The sequence below is a fragment of the Triturus cristatus genome, chromosome 11 (genome assembly GCF_964204655.1).
Source record: "Triturus cristatus chromosome 11, aTriCri1.1, whole genome shotgun sequence".
NCBI lineage: Eukaryota > Metazoa > Chordata > Amphibia > Caudata > Salamandridae > Triturus > Triturus cristatus.
In genome coordinates, this window is record NC_140594.1 from 120,551,192 (window position 1) to 120,564,212 (window position 13,021).

At 44.5% G+C, this 13,021-nt stretch overlaps 1 protein-coding gene across 11 annotated transcripts in view; it reads right to left on the reverse strand.

The window, feature by feature from the left end:
- DEPDC5 (DEP domain containing 5, GATOR1 subcomplex subunit) overlaps window positions 1–13,021 on the reverse strand; it is a 628,116-nt gene that overhangs the window by 363,707 nt on the left and 251,388 nt on the right. For all 11 annotated transcript variants that reach the window (XM_085634591.1, XM_085634584.1, XM_085634590.1 and 8 more), the window contains exons 24-25: window positions 8,539–8,651; window positions 8,376–8,441 (exon numbers count right to left, since the gene is read on the reverse strand). In XM_085634591.1, the coding sequence (XP_085490717.1) occupies window positions 8,376–8,441; window positions 8,539–8,651 (179 nt within the window). The remainder of the gene's footprint in view (window positions 1–8,375; window positions 8,442–8,538; window positions 8,652–13,021) is intronic.

The window sequence follows — 13,021 nt, forward strand, 5'->3', positions numbered from 1 at the left end:
GCAGCTCTAATATTTCCATGCAGGTGGGGTTTCATGTTTACACTTCGCATTGCATTTGATTTGAAATGGTAAGGGTCCACGTGCTGGGACGTTTACATGAGATCATGTGAAATTAAACATCATCCAAAGCTTAATTAAAAGAGTAGCTAGGAATTAACATCAAAGTGCCAATTCAAGTCATAACCACCCTCCCTGATCCCCCTCAGAAGTATAGAGCCAGGGGGCTGAGCAAGCGCAAGGCATAGAACGTAAAGAACATCGCAGTTCAGACAACATTAGGGTGCGTAAGTTAGCCAAAGACAGTGCAGAAGGTACCAGAATGCCAGGAATGTGCAACAAGCAGAGCTAGAGAACACGGAAAAGACAGGATTATGAAAAAGGTGTATTGATAACAGGAGTCATCTTATCAGAATTCTGCGACAAAGTAAGTTTTCAAAACCTCTAAATTAAGAAGACAAGGCAAGATATTAAAGAAGCAAGTCTTGTAAAATATAAGATCATGTTCCATCTAAGGAAACAAACTTAAATGAAAATGTCAGGCACCATACAGGTAACACAAAACGTAACACTTTATACCAATCTCAGTATTTGATGTTAAATACAACATTGTAGAGAACAGCATATTATAGAAATGATGTAGCTTCCTGCACATACTCGACATTGTTGTTTACAGCACAGATATCAGCAGTCTTTAATAGGAATTACCCTACACTTACGAGACACAAAAATATCACTAGATTCAGCCTTGTACCTCTTAAATCCACTACGTCATGCACTCTCCTCAAAATTATTTCACTTCAAGTTCTGTCATGCAAAATGGCCTAAAGAAAGTTACTATTCCATGCCCATCATCAGACCCACTTCCATTCCACTAACCTATATCATACCAGAGTTAAATGCAGTGTTATGCCACTGAGAGTTTCTAGTTATACAATACATGCTACACTGTGTGAATGGCATATGCTATGCGCTGAAAGGGATACCGCTTTGTTGCACAGTAAAGTTGCCCTCAGCCTTTATTAAGTATGGCATTGTGGCACTGCGTTCCTCAATTTTGATATTTTATGGCCACATCCTGTGCTAGGCATAACTTGTACCATGCTATCATGACATTCTGTATATAATACAGTATTACACATTCCAGACGACCCATTGTGTACAGTATGCACAACAAGCTACAGCGGTACACTAATTCACGGGGTCCAATGTGCTTCGTGCAACAGAGTTATTGAATGCATTATGTTATTCACAAACTTGTACAATGGTGCCCTTGAACGAGTCTCTCACTGCAGAGATAACCTACAGATTAGTTTAAGTCTGTCCTTATGCCATTGTACTAGTGTCCGATACACTACGATATATTAGAGATACCCAATGTCATATGCTATATGCACAGCAAAGCACTATGAGCTTTGTCTGCGTTCTATATGATCTTGTATGTAAGAGATGACCCATGACCTACAGTATGCACAGTCTTCTGTATTTTTACCAGTATAGCCATAACAGATAACCCATGGCTTACACATTCCCTTCACCGTGATTGCAGTACGCTTAGTTCTTGTTCTCCCTCCATCTCAACTGGTGTGGAACAACTGTACTGCAGGCAAAAGTAAGATTCTCCAAAGGATGCTGTTTCCTTAAAAGGTTTCTGAAGGGACGCAGCGCAAATATCCTCTGATAACATAGCAGCCCACTCCCTACCCAAGACACCACCCCATTTCAACCCAGTTACAACGTTTTTTCTATAATGAAAGCCTAGGGCTTGGCAAATGTTTAACAAAGGCATCACTGGGAGGCTGCTGTGAAGTATGGAAGAACTAAGACTACGGGACTTACCATTAAGGTATAGATTTATTACGTATTCTTGGTTTGGCCTTCATTAAAATGATTGAACAGCCCCCACAAATGGCAGGTGAAGGAGAACAGCATATACCAGACTAGGCTTCAAACAAGTAGACTGTATAGAACTTCATGGCCAAAAAGGAGAAGAGACATACAGAAATTATGCTGAAAGAAAGACATGTAGGGTAATCCATGGACCTGTCTAAAAACCAAAATGCAACACGAAAATGCCTCTGGAAAGCCTCAAATGCAACCTTAGCTCTGGTGTAATGAGCACAACGATTATAAGCTTTCAGAATGCATGAGATCATCCACCTCACAATCCATTGTTGCCTAGGGTAAGTCCATCAAAAGATCTGACTTCCAAAAGACAGTGGTTTCAAAACAGGACTTAAGGGCCTTTGAAAAATCCAGGTTGACAAGTTTCCTCAATGAGGATGAATGTAGTGTTAATTGGAAATCAAAGTTGTTTTTAGGTACAGATAAACTTCTGAATTCTGTCACAACAATAGAGATGAAAGAGTGGAGTGTTCTCAGTCTCTCAATTCCATTTTATTGTGTATGCTTTATGTGGTGTGTATTACATATGCAAGGTCCAAGATCACATAGGACAGCAAAAGATCTATGTTAAAATACTGTCAAAAGAAAGTTTTAGTGTTTTACTTTTCAACGCATAAACATAATGGAAACCCAATTACCAATTGTGCGCTTGGGTGTTTTGACAAAAAATTTGCAACTGAATTAAGCATACTTTTTGGGAAACTAAGAAGTGTTTATACTTAAAGATGTAAGCTAAATTTTAATGAAACTGGAAAAGACAAAAGGGTTCACAAACAGAGGCAGTAAAACAAAATAAAGCAAAAGTTCAAGAGATGCATACATGAGAGTAGGCAAGTTAACTGATATTTGATAAATTCCAAACAGCAAATCAAAATATCAGATCAGTTTGTAACCCTATGGAAAGTTGGGGTTAAGTGTTCTAGCCCCCAGCACTTTTGGACCAGAGATAGTTTAAGGAAGTGGTTTCACAATCAAAGCAGCTATGTCTCCTCGAACTGATCAGAAGTTATAGCTGAGAGGTATTCTTCGCAGAAGACAATCAGATAAATGTCATGAAAAGACATGATGTCATCTATTGTAGTCTGTGAAGCGTTATTGTGATGTTGAAGAGCACTAGCTCCTATGCAAATTTCTAGTGTACTCTTTCCTTGCTGCACCCAAGATCCAAAGTCTTCTTCTAACAAGCTAAGGTGTACATTTTTTCATTTTTAGGAAACCATGTTCTTTAATTCAGCATTGGTACAAAAGTATAGGAACTCATGCCTCGAGCTGAATAAGCCTAACTCGACCCTAAGAAGTTCCTGGAAAAAGATGTTGGAGATAACAAGCAGGACTGAAACCCAAATCTGTGTCAGCCAGTATCTGGCTACAAACGCCTTCTGTGAATTGTTGTAAAATTTCATTTTTAGAAAGACCTCTGAATCAGGAGCGGAATTAGGTGACCACTCTACAGAGTTCTCTCCTTCAGTGATTATCCTGTGGCAAAATGGGGAAACCCCCACTTGCTGAAGATGGACTGAAGAACAACTTATTTGCTGGCTACTAGTCAGAAACACGGCACAGTGTGCTTAGGGTGTAGCCTAGATACAGTATTCAAGCTAGATGAAACATTTACAAAATATGTTATTCGCGAACACTGATTCACTCGCAATACAAAGTTTGTTTCACACTGTTTGCTAAAATACAGTATGGCTGCAATATCACTGGTGAGGATTCAGACACCTTTCCTCAGCAGAAGGGGAAGAAAGACATCAGTCCTAGGAAGAGAGCTCTGTGCTACAGGTAGTTTCATTTCCCAGACCGACCACAAACCATAAGAGTTCAAATGCTAGCAGTGAGCTCCTCATTCATACTGAGAGCAGTTGTTTTGCAATGTTATTTGAGCTCAAAGTAACTGAAATGCTTGTGATTCGAGAAGATCCTCCTCCTACATCCACCAAGAGAGATGAAGAGAGTCCACTGCATCGTCTGAAGATAGACAGAGGAAATGGCCAGATGGAGTCATGTGTCTCATTTTGAAATTGGCAAAAATAATCTAATAAATGTGTGATGCCTGAGGCCGAGCACCCTGTAAAACCACCATGTCAATGTGTGAAGTCTCAAAGTGCAGTGGGCAGTTGTTCAAACATCTCAACTCTCTGGTGGAGCATAGGCCATACACAGAGAAGTGCGGAGGAAAATTTTCTATAAACATAGGTGTTGGCAAGGCACAAGTTGACACGTCCTGATATTTATGGAGATAAATCAATGAGGGTGAAACCCAAGTTGTGAATGGTGTTCAAAACCAATTGGATATTTATGGTTGTTATTTCTAGAGACTACCCTCCTTTCAACAACCACCAAGGGGAATAGGTGAACCCCCTCAGATGCCACTACAGAGAGCACAGTCATGAAAACCGTTTGAGCTAGATTAAGGCCAAAAAGAAGCCATCTCTATCAACTGGGGTGAGCACACATTACAAATGTTTGGAAAAACTGAAGCTTGTTCTTGGTGGAGATATTAAAGTATGTCTTGTGGATGTCTACAGATGCAATCCGGACACCTTGGTAGACCACCTCCAGAATATTTTCTAGAATAAGCATGGGGAATATGTCCACAAGGAAAGCCAATTTAAATCACACAGGTCTAAAATAGGCTTAATGCCCCCAGTCTCTCAAAGCCCTGGAAAGGGGTGTAACAAAGGGCCCGCATGCCCACTGTTGCAGGGAGGCCTCTGGTTCCTGGGGGAGAGCCACAGTCATATTCATCCAATGCCTCCATGCATTTTGCAAGAAGCCCCCTCAATACTTTGCAGCCAGGCCCCCCTCAGGGTTCTTTATGCCCTTGGTCCAGATTAGAAGACCTGGCACATCTGACCTGTAAACAATATGACAGCTACAAGTAGACACCTCTGAATCTCATGTAGAGATTCTAAGGATGATTTCTGAAATTTTGGAAAGAGGCAGAAGTTTACTTCTCCTCAGAAGGCTGTCTGTACTCGCAGGTTTTGGAAGTCTCATCAACATACTTTTCTTGGTCTGCAGTAATGGAGTCCGGGAACTTAGCTGTCACCACTCCTGACTTGCATTTCTCAAGGTCCTCTTCAGTGTCAAAGCTGTTTTATTTTAAAAATGTGAATCCGTGATCTTACCCTGAATACTCTTTCAAAGTGCAATGTCCTGACCCATGTTAGTCTGCGATCAATTCACTGCCCTGGCAATAGTGTCTTATTGCTCACTTTGCCTGGTGATTTGGAGCTGCTGTAAGGAAGGCTGCCTGTAATTCAAAAGGAATTTCTCAGCAGCCTCAAGTGGGAGGAACTTTACAACAGTTCAGTTTAGTGCTGTCCCATGTTTTAAGGTTGCAAAAGAACAGCGGGAAACAGCTATTACAACACAGGTGTTTCCACGCATGCCGTTACAACGCATGCTCCACTACAACATTTAGCCTTTACTTCACATTTTCTTCACTACGCATATGCTTTTATCATGCATGCCATTGCAACAAATTTTGTTGTAAAGGTATGCATGGTAAAGGAATATGTGTAGTAGTAAGGGCATATGCGTACAAACAGCCATTTGGTAGGCAATACACGTCATTGGAGGAAACAGAGAGAGTCTTCCGCTTCCTTTGAACAACATGCACTGCCCCTCAGACGAGCTGCCTGCATGCGGAGAGAGGTAAGGGGGCTTGAGCCTGGGGCCGGGGGCTACTATTTTAGGGGTTTAGGTTACAGAAGAGCCGGGAAACAGGGGGAAGCCTAGGAGTAGTGTTTTGGGGTTTAGAGCAGGGGGAAGGGCTGGGGGCTAGCAGAGGGGTAGTACTTTAGGGTTTAGGGTAGGGGAAGCACTGGGGGGTCATGCAGGGGTAGTGTTTTAGGGTTTAAGGAAGGGGAAGGGCTGGGGAGCCTGGGGGAAGATTCATGCAGGTGTAGGCGTTTAGGGTTTAGGGCAGAGAGGGTTTTTTTTGGGGGGGTTGGGGTTTAGGCTGGGGTTTAGGGTAGAGGTCAGGGAAACCTTTGCCAGGCATATGCCTTTAACATACATGCTTTTACAATGACATTTCGTTGTAGAGGCATATGCGGTAAAGGCATATTCTTTGAAATAACATGCATGGTAAAGGTTTGTATTGTAATGGCATTCGTGTTTTAACGGATGCGTGGTAAGGGCATGCATCACAACGGAATGCGATGTAACGTCATACTTCCCAGAACATCACCACAGCAGACTTTGTCTGTCAGGGAAAGAGACATATTCTGCTAACCTTTCTTCCCTGTGCTCAATAGTGCTTTCGATCCTTGTCCAACACTGAGGAAGAAGGAGGAACTGGATTTTGTCCTTTGCCCAATGTTGTTGTAACTGAGACAGAATACTTCCCATTATTTTGAAAGGGTGCCAATTTGGAGTACATTATTTAGGGTTCAAAGCCTTTGAAACCGATGGCCCCAAGTGTAGTTTTTATCCAAGTAGCCATCATTTTAAACATTACTTTTGAAAACGCTGTATGGCATATGGTTGGGTCCGATCATTCTCAGCATCACATCCTTTATCAGATCCTATATCTACCATGGGCCTCTTAGATGGAGTCTGCCCTGATGCAGAAGGCTGCTCAAAGGGTTGAGAGTCATGGTTTGGAAATATAGATGCTTCAAGTTGTATTATATGCAACCATTATCAGAGTGTCTGTTTTCTCTTGTGCCACATTAGATGCAGAAGCAACAGATAACCAGACTTCTCTTTAGCAGCTGCTGGTCAAGTTGTGTAATCTCTTTTCAATATCCTTGGTAAAGAGAGTGACCATCATGCTTAGTGTTATTGGAAAAACTAAGCACAATTGACATTTATTAAGAATATAAAATGGAAAGAAGGAGTAGGAGGCAACTTAGGAGTTGTAAAAGAAGACAAAGGGGAGCGCAGATGATCTGTTAAAAAGGTAGGTGATCAAGTATTAGAATACTCATGAGAAGCAGAAAAATATTCTTCATGCAACACTAAAAACTACTGTAAAGATATGAACTTTTGCCCTGAGCCAGAATCACCCAAAGGTGTTTTGAAAGGCTGTATCATCGCAGCTTGTATGAGGCAAGAATCCAGGCACCAGAAATGATTGGAGAGAAAACTCCTGGATACAGGAATCGAAGGCAGCACCAAACTGATATTTTATTCTTCCCTTTCTCTTCTTTTTTTGTGGTGCATTGAATGAGCATTCAAAGATTGGTAAGGCACAGAAACACATACCACTTGTTTTAACATTAATTTTCTTCTTATTTTTTGATTCTATATTTTGGTCGAACAAAGAGGTTTATTATATTTTAAAGTCTCTCAGCATCAGATCCAGATAACATAAAGAAGTGGAAATTCCACCTTCCATGGATGGGATATGGAATGCAGCCGTAGCAATCGTGATTCAATTTGGCTTCCAAATATGACAAACCCTAGGGTGTTCTGAGAATGTCTGCTGGTGTTCTGAGGCAGAGGCAGTTATCAGCGGAGCCATTAGCACTTCAAAAGTTATGAATAGGTTGTTTAGTAGCAATCCATGTTTTGCAGGCGGGCGCTCTCCCAACAAGAGATACCCACCATTGCATGTGCCCCGGAGAGGGGGTTTACCTCATGCCCTGGGATTGGAAGAGACCCCTCATGGGTATAAAATGGTGGGTTTCAACTTCCTCTTACACAGGTGCAATCTGTCATGCCTTATCACAAGGTTAGTTTGGTTTAGTACTAGAACCACCCTTGAACAGCAGATATCTTAAAACAGTTTTCCCACACAAAGGAAAGAAACTTGCCCTCTTGTTCCAAACAAGATACTTAAGGCTTGCTAGGATTTTTCACCAAAAACAAACTACTACACTATATGCATTGCTTGAAGCCAGTCATCAAAGTCATCAAAGGTGTAAGAGGAAGAGAAAGGATTTTTTTTTTTTTTAACAAATCATAATTGTGAAAGACGAACTAAAAAAACAAAGCTTTAAGATCAGTCAAAAAAGGAAAATCATCAGGAGAAGTATTTTTTGCGTCCTGCCAGCTGATGGAAATAACAGGAACAGAGATGGAATGTGAAGTTCATTTGGGGTTAGGCCGGTATGCAGAGGGGATGCGAGGACTCAGTCTATTTACAAACGTTTTAGAGAGACAGCATCCTTTAGAGAAGATTATTTTGAGAGCATTTACTACTATTTGGAAAGGAAGGAAAGACCAGACCGAAACACTACGCGGTCACTCAGTGACACATTCTTTCACTGCTGTGTCAGCACAACATTTACATACTTTGTATCCCGCCATCATTATATATTATTATTCATACTTCTACTCATGCCCTGGTCAACTTGTCCTCTCTTCATTCCATACATATATCCTATGCACACTCGTGACTGTCTTCTGGACTAACTCTCTCCATGGTTTTATTGAATCTTCTCCTTAACTCTTCTTCTACTCTCCTTGAGCCTCACCCCTTACTCACTCCAACCTCACCCACCTTCTCTGGTACTTACTAGGTTCTGGAGAGCTAGACTGTGAGTTTGCATCTGTGTCCTTGTTCTGAGGTCCTTGGCTTATAGCTATGGAAACAAAATTAAAAAAATCTCACAGCTGCATACACGCAGTAGAAAGCCGAATTTGTTTTACACTATTTCACCTGCCCTCATGATTTGATACCTGCATTGCGGCTTCGAACTCCATTGCAGACCAAACTGCTGGAATATTCCTCCATCCCACCAGTGCCTCCAAGGTAAGATATGTTGTCCCCCGGCTGCCGAGAAGCCACATGCCTGAGGAGAAGGTGCACCATCAATAACATCAAAGTAATGTCACCAGGGCATAGAATCATATTCTACCCTAGTAAACAGCAAGGTATACTCTAGCCACCTCTTCTTCCCATAAATATGCATGAGTATGGATGCAGTAAGCAACCGAATCCTAGGGCCGGTTGATGTTGTTGCTGTTTTGAGATTCACAGTTTAAAACATAAAATGGTGCAAGACTCTAGTATAATGTCATTACCTGGATCAGCATTGTTATGTTATGTTACGTGCACTAATCACTCGAGAGGGTAACCAGGCGTTTCAGCAAGGTGTGTAGGTATGTGGTCCCAATGTGCTTATATAAATAGTGAGGAGGAGGCTCTGATGTGTTGAGGGAGGATTGCTGTTGTTAAATCAGCCACTGTTCCGAACATGAACTGAGTCAAAATCTTTTGCAACAATAGTTTCAATTTGTGACTTATCTGAGAGTTATTACGCAGAGTATTGCAGATGATGAAGGGAATGGAAGTTGGTGCAAAAAGTTAATCTCTGCAAGACTCTGCTGCTTCAGCACCATGATTCTTGGATGGTGGATTGTTTTACTCGCAATGTTAATCTCTGCTTTTTCCAGTATCAAAGGAGTTTTGATAAATTAGCATGTGACATGTGAAGCAAAGAGAATGTGGTCTTTGGGTCTCAGCTCTTAAGAGTGGCTGGACAAGAGAAATGGGCATCTTGGTAAAGGAGTTCAAGAAGAAATGGAGATCATCAAATATGGATGTGGTTACGAAGAATACATCAATTTGGTCTACTCATTCAGCACAAGTGGACAACATTTTATGGTTCAAATCATTTTATTAGCTATAAGGCCATCAGTAACAACACACCCACCTACAGCCACTGGCCAGTGAGTAACATTTTAATCAAAATCAAACTGTATTGGAGAGAAAGGAGGAGGACCGAAGATAAGAGGAAAGAAGCCGGTGATAAGAGTCAGAGAAACAGAGAAGAAGAGGACAGATATCCACCCACGACGTTCAGCGAGATGTGGTAGGGATCTAAGGCTGGTATTCTCCTGAAGGGATCGGTGGGTTCGTTAGTGGCGTCGTGGGGAATCGTAGGACTCGGAGGTAGCGAGGGCAGGTGAGCTCAATGAACTCTGAGGATAAGTATGCCACTGTGGTACCCCAGGTCTTATCGAATTTTGGCAGCGTTTGGTGTATCCCCGCTGTGATTCTTTCCATCCCAACAACCTCCAACAACTTGTGCATCTAACCTAATTTCGTCGGGATGTCGGGAGAGCCCCACTTCGCCAAAAGGACCTGCTTGGCAGCCCCTTCTGCTAGCGTGATTGCCCTGCCCCTACATGACCGGAGTGGATACGTGAGAGGATTGGGCAGTCCCAGTAGGATATAGCTAGGGAATCTGGGGAGTTCTGTCTGGTAAATTTGGTCAATTACGGGCAGGACAGCCTCCCAAAAGGTCTGTATCTTAGGACAATGCCACAGAATATGGGACAATGTACCCTCTTGCCCGCACTGGCGCCAGCAGAGATTGCTGCAGGGGGCTTCCATTTAGCAACCCGCGCTGGGGTATAATACCAATAGTGGGCAATTTTCAGTAGCATTTCTTTCCCTGAGGTGCTGCACGATGATGCTCGGGCTCTGTGTATAATATCAGCCCATTCCTTGGGGGGGAATTCCAGACTCAGCTCCGCCTCCGAACTATGCTGCACTGGGGATTTGGTTTGCGTACGCGCCTTGTTGAGAAAGCCATAAATATCGGACAACAGATGTTTTTTGGATGCGTGGGTGATGTACCAGACTTTAAATTTCGTGAGGAGATGACCCGCATGCAGACGGATCTGCGGCTGAGTGACCCAGTGGCACAGCGCTAAGTACCGCCAGTACGCTGTCTTAGGGATCCCATAGTGAGCCACCAGTCTAGGAAAGTCCAGGATTCCCCACTCATCAAAGAGATCGCCAATACTTTTACAGTTTGCTTCCTGCCATTTCAAGTAGGTATTTCCCACGTGTGCCGGACTTTCCCAATGAAGGGAGTTAGGGGAGAGATAGCAGTGGACAGCTGACACCTCTCTTGAACTCTATCCGATACCTGCATGGTGGCCCGTAGAACCGGAGAGGCGTACGCCCCCAGCGGCCGATATCATCTGGGGAGCCAAGGAACCTTCCCGATGTGAATCCCTGCCACTCCCCTATCTATGAAACACCAATGTTTTTCCGACTCTAATTGGTTCCATTCAATAATCCAGCGTAGATGTGCCGCTGCGTAGTATCGCCCGAGATGTGGGACACCCAGGCTGTCGTCGTCCTGCCGAAGGTAAGTGAGATGGTGGGCCATGCATGGCTTCCCCCCCCCAAACGAAGCTCTTGATTAGTTGCTGCATTTGAGCCAGTATTGTAGGAGGCGGACAAAGAGGGAGCGTCTGCATGATGTAGAGCAGACGCTACAAAATCGTCATTTTGACGGCCGCGATCTTGCCCAGCCAGGAAATAATTTCTGCCAATTATTCAGGTCTCAACGAACCATGATTAGGGCTGCTGCGTAGTTCACCTGAGCCGTCTTCGCTGTAGTAAAGAAGACCAGATAAGTGATGTCAGTAGTAGCCCAACAGAAAGGGAAATGAAGAGCTAGCTGATGGCGATCCGCCTCTGGGAGTGTGAGGCTCAAAGCTTGGGTTTTGTTCAGGTTGATTTTGAAACCCGAGGCCGCACTGAAAGCCTCCACCTCCGCCAGCAGAGGGGAGAGAGATAGCGACGGGAATGTTAAAAACAACAGCAAATCGTGTGCATGGAGGGAAATCTTATGCTCCGAACGCCCATCCTGATCCCGGTGATCGCTGAGAGTTGGCGGACCCTTTCGGCGAACGGCTCCATGTAAAGCGCGAAGAGGAGGGGGGAAAGGGGGCACCCCTGCCGCGAGCCCCTTCTAATCTGAAAGGGCCAGGTCACCTCTTTGACCCGGATTCACGCTTGTGGATCTTGATATACGCAGTTGACCCATTTCCGAAATCTGTACCCTAGCCCGAAGCGGCTGAGGACTTGTTGCAAATAGGTCCAGTGGACCCGATCGAATGCCTTCTCGGCATCCACTGAAAGAAGAATCGTCGGGATCTGGGTCCGTTGCGTCTTGTCCACTAAGGGACAGAGTCTTCGCATTCCATTCCCGCAATTGCGGTTCGGGATAAATCCCAATTGATCAGGATCCACCATACCCTGCATGTGGGGAGCGAGTCTGGAAGTCAAGATACCGGTGAAGATCTTCATGTCCACATTGAGCAAAGAAATGGGGCGGTATAAGAGGCACTCCCGAGGATCCTTTCCCGGTTTGGGGATGACCACCACCTCTGCCATGCACATCGAGGCAGTGATGCTCCCAGAGGAACTAAAAGAGTTAAACAGCCGTGCTAAGAGGGGGGCAAGATCCGGAGCAAACTTTCTGTAGAAGTCAGCCGAAAAACCATCCTCCCCTGGAGCCTTACCAAGTGAGAGTCCCTGAATGTCCTGCAGCACTTCAGTCTGGGTGATGTCAGCGTCCAGGTGAGCTGCCACCGAGTTCACGAGTGTAGTCACCGGAGCCACTTGCGCATACTCCATGGCTACCATGGGATCCAACGTGTCTGCCTAATAGAGGGTCTTACTGAAGGCTTCAAATGTGGATACAATGTCTTCATCGGCGCGCAAAATCTCACCCTGCCCGGTTGCGAGTCTTGCAAATCGATGCGCCGCTGTCTCGGCTCGCAGAGCGTGAGCCAAGAGTCTCCCCGCATTGTTCCCTCCTTCGTAGTAGCGTTGCTTAGTTCGGAGCAAGGCATATTCGGCGCGGTCCAGGTCTAAGGCCCTCAGTTGCTTCCTCGCCTATGTAAGGAGACGTAGCATTTGGACCGCTCAAGTACGGCGATGCACCCCTTCCAGTTCCCAGATTTGGCCCTCCAGTTCCTCCCTCTTAGCCTTACGGTCCTTTTTCAGGCCCGCTGCGATCGCGATACAGCGTCCGTGAAGAACCGCTTTCAGGGCAACCCAAAGCGGGTCCACCCCCACCGAGCCCACATCATTTACTTCCAGGTAAGTTTTAATAGTGTCTCGTAGCTCAGCGATATGAGCATCATACCTGAGAAGCTTACGATAGAGATGCCATGAGCTCTGCCAAAGGGAGCCGCCCGGGAGACTCAGCGTCAAGACAACCGGAAAATGATCTGAGAAAGCTGCCACCCTGATAGAAACCTCGTCTGTGGACGCGGTAACGCTAGGAGAGGTCCAAAAGAGATCAATACGAGCGTACGTCTGGTGAGCAGCCGAAAAGAATGTGTATTCCCTTGCTGCCGGGAAGTGATGACGCCAGGCGTCAACGAGACCAGCCTCCCTCAGTCTCTGCAG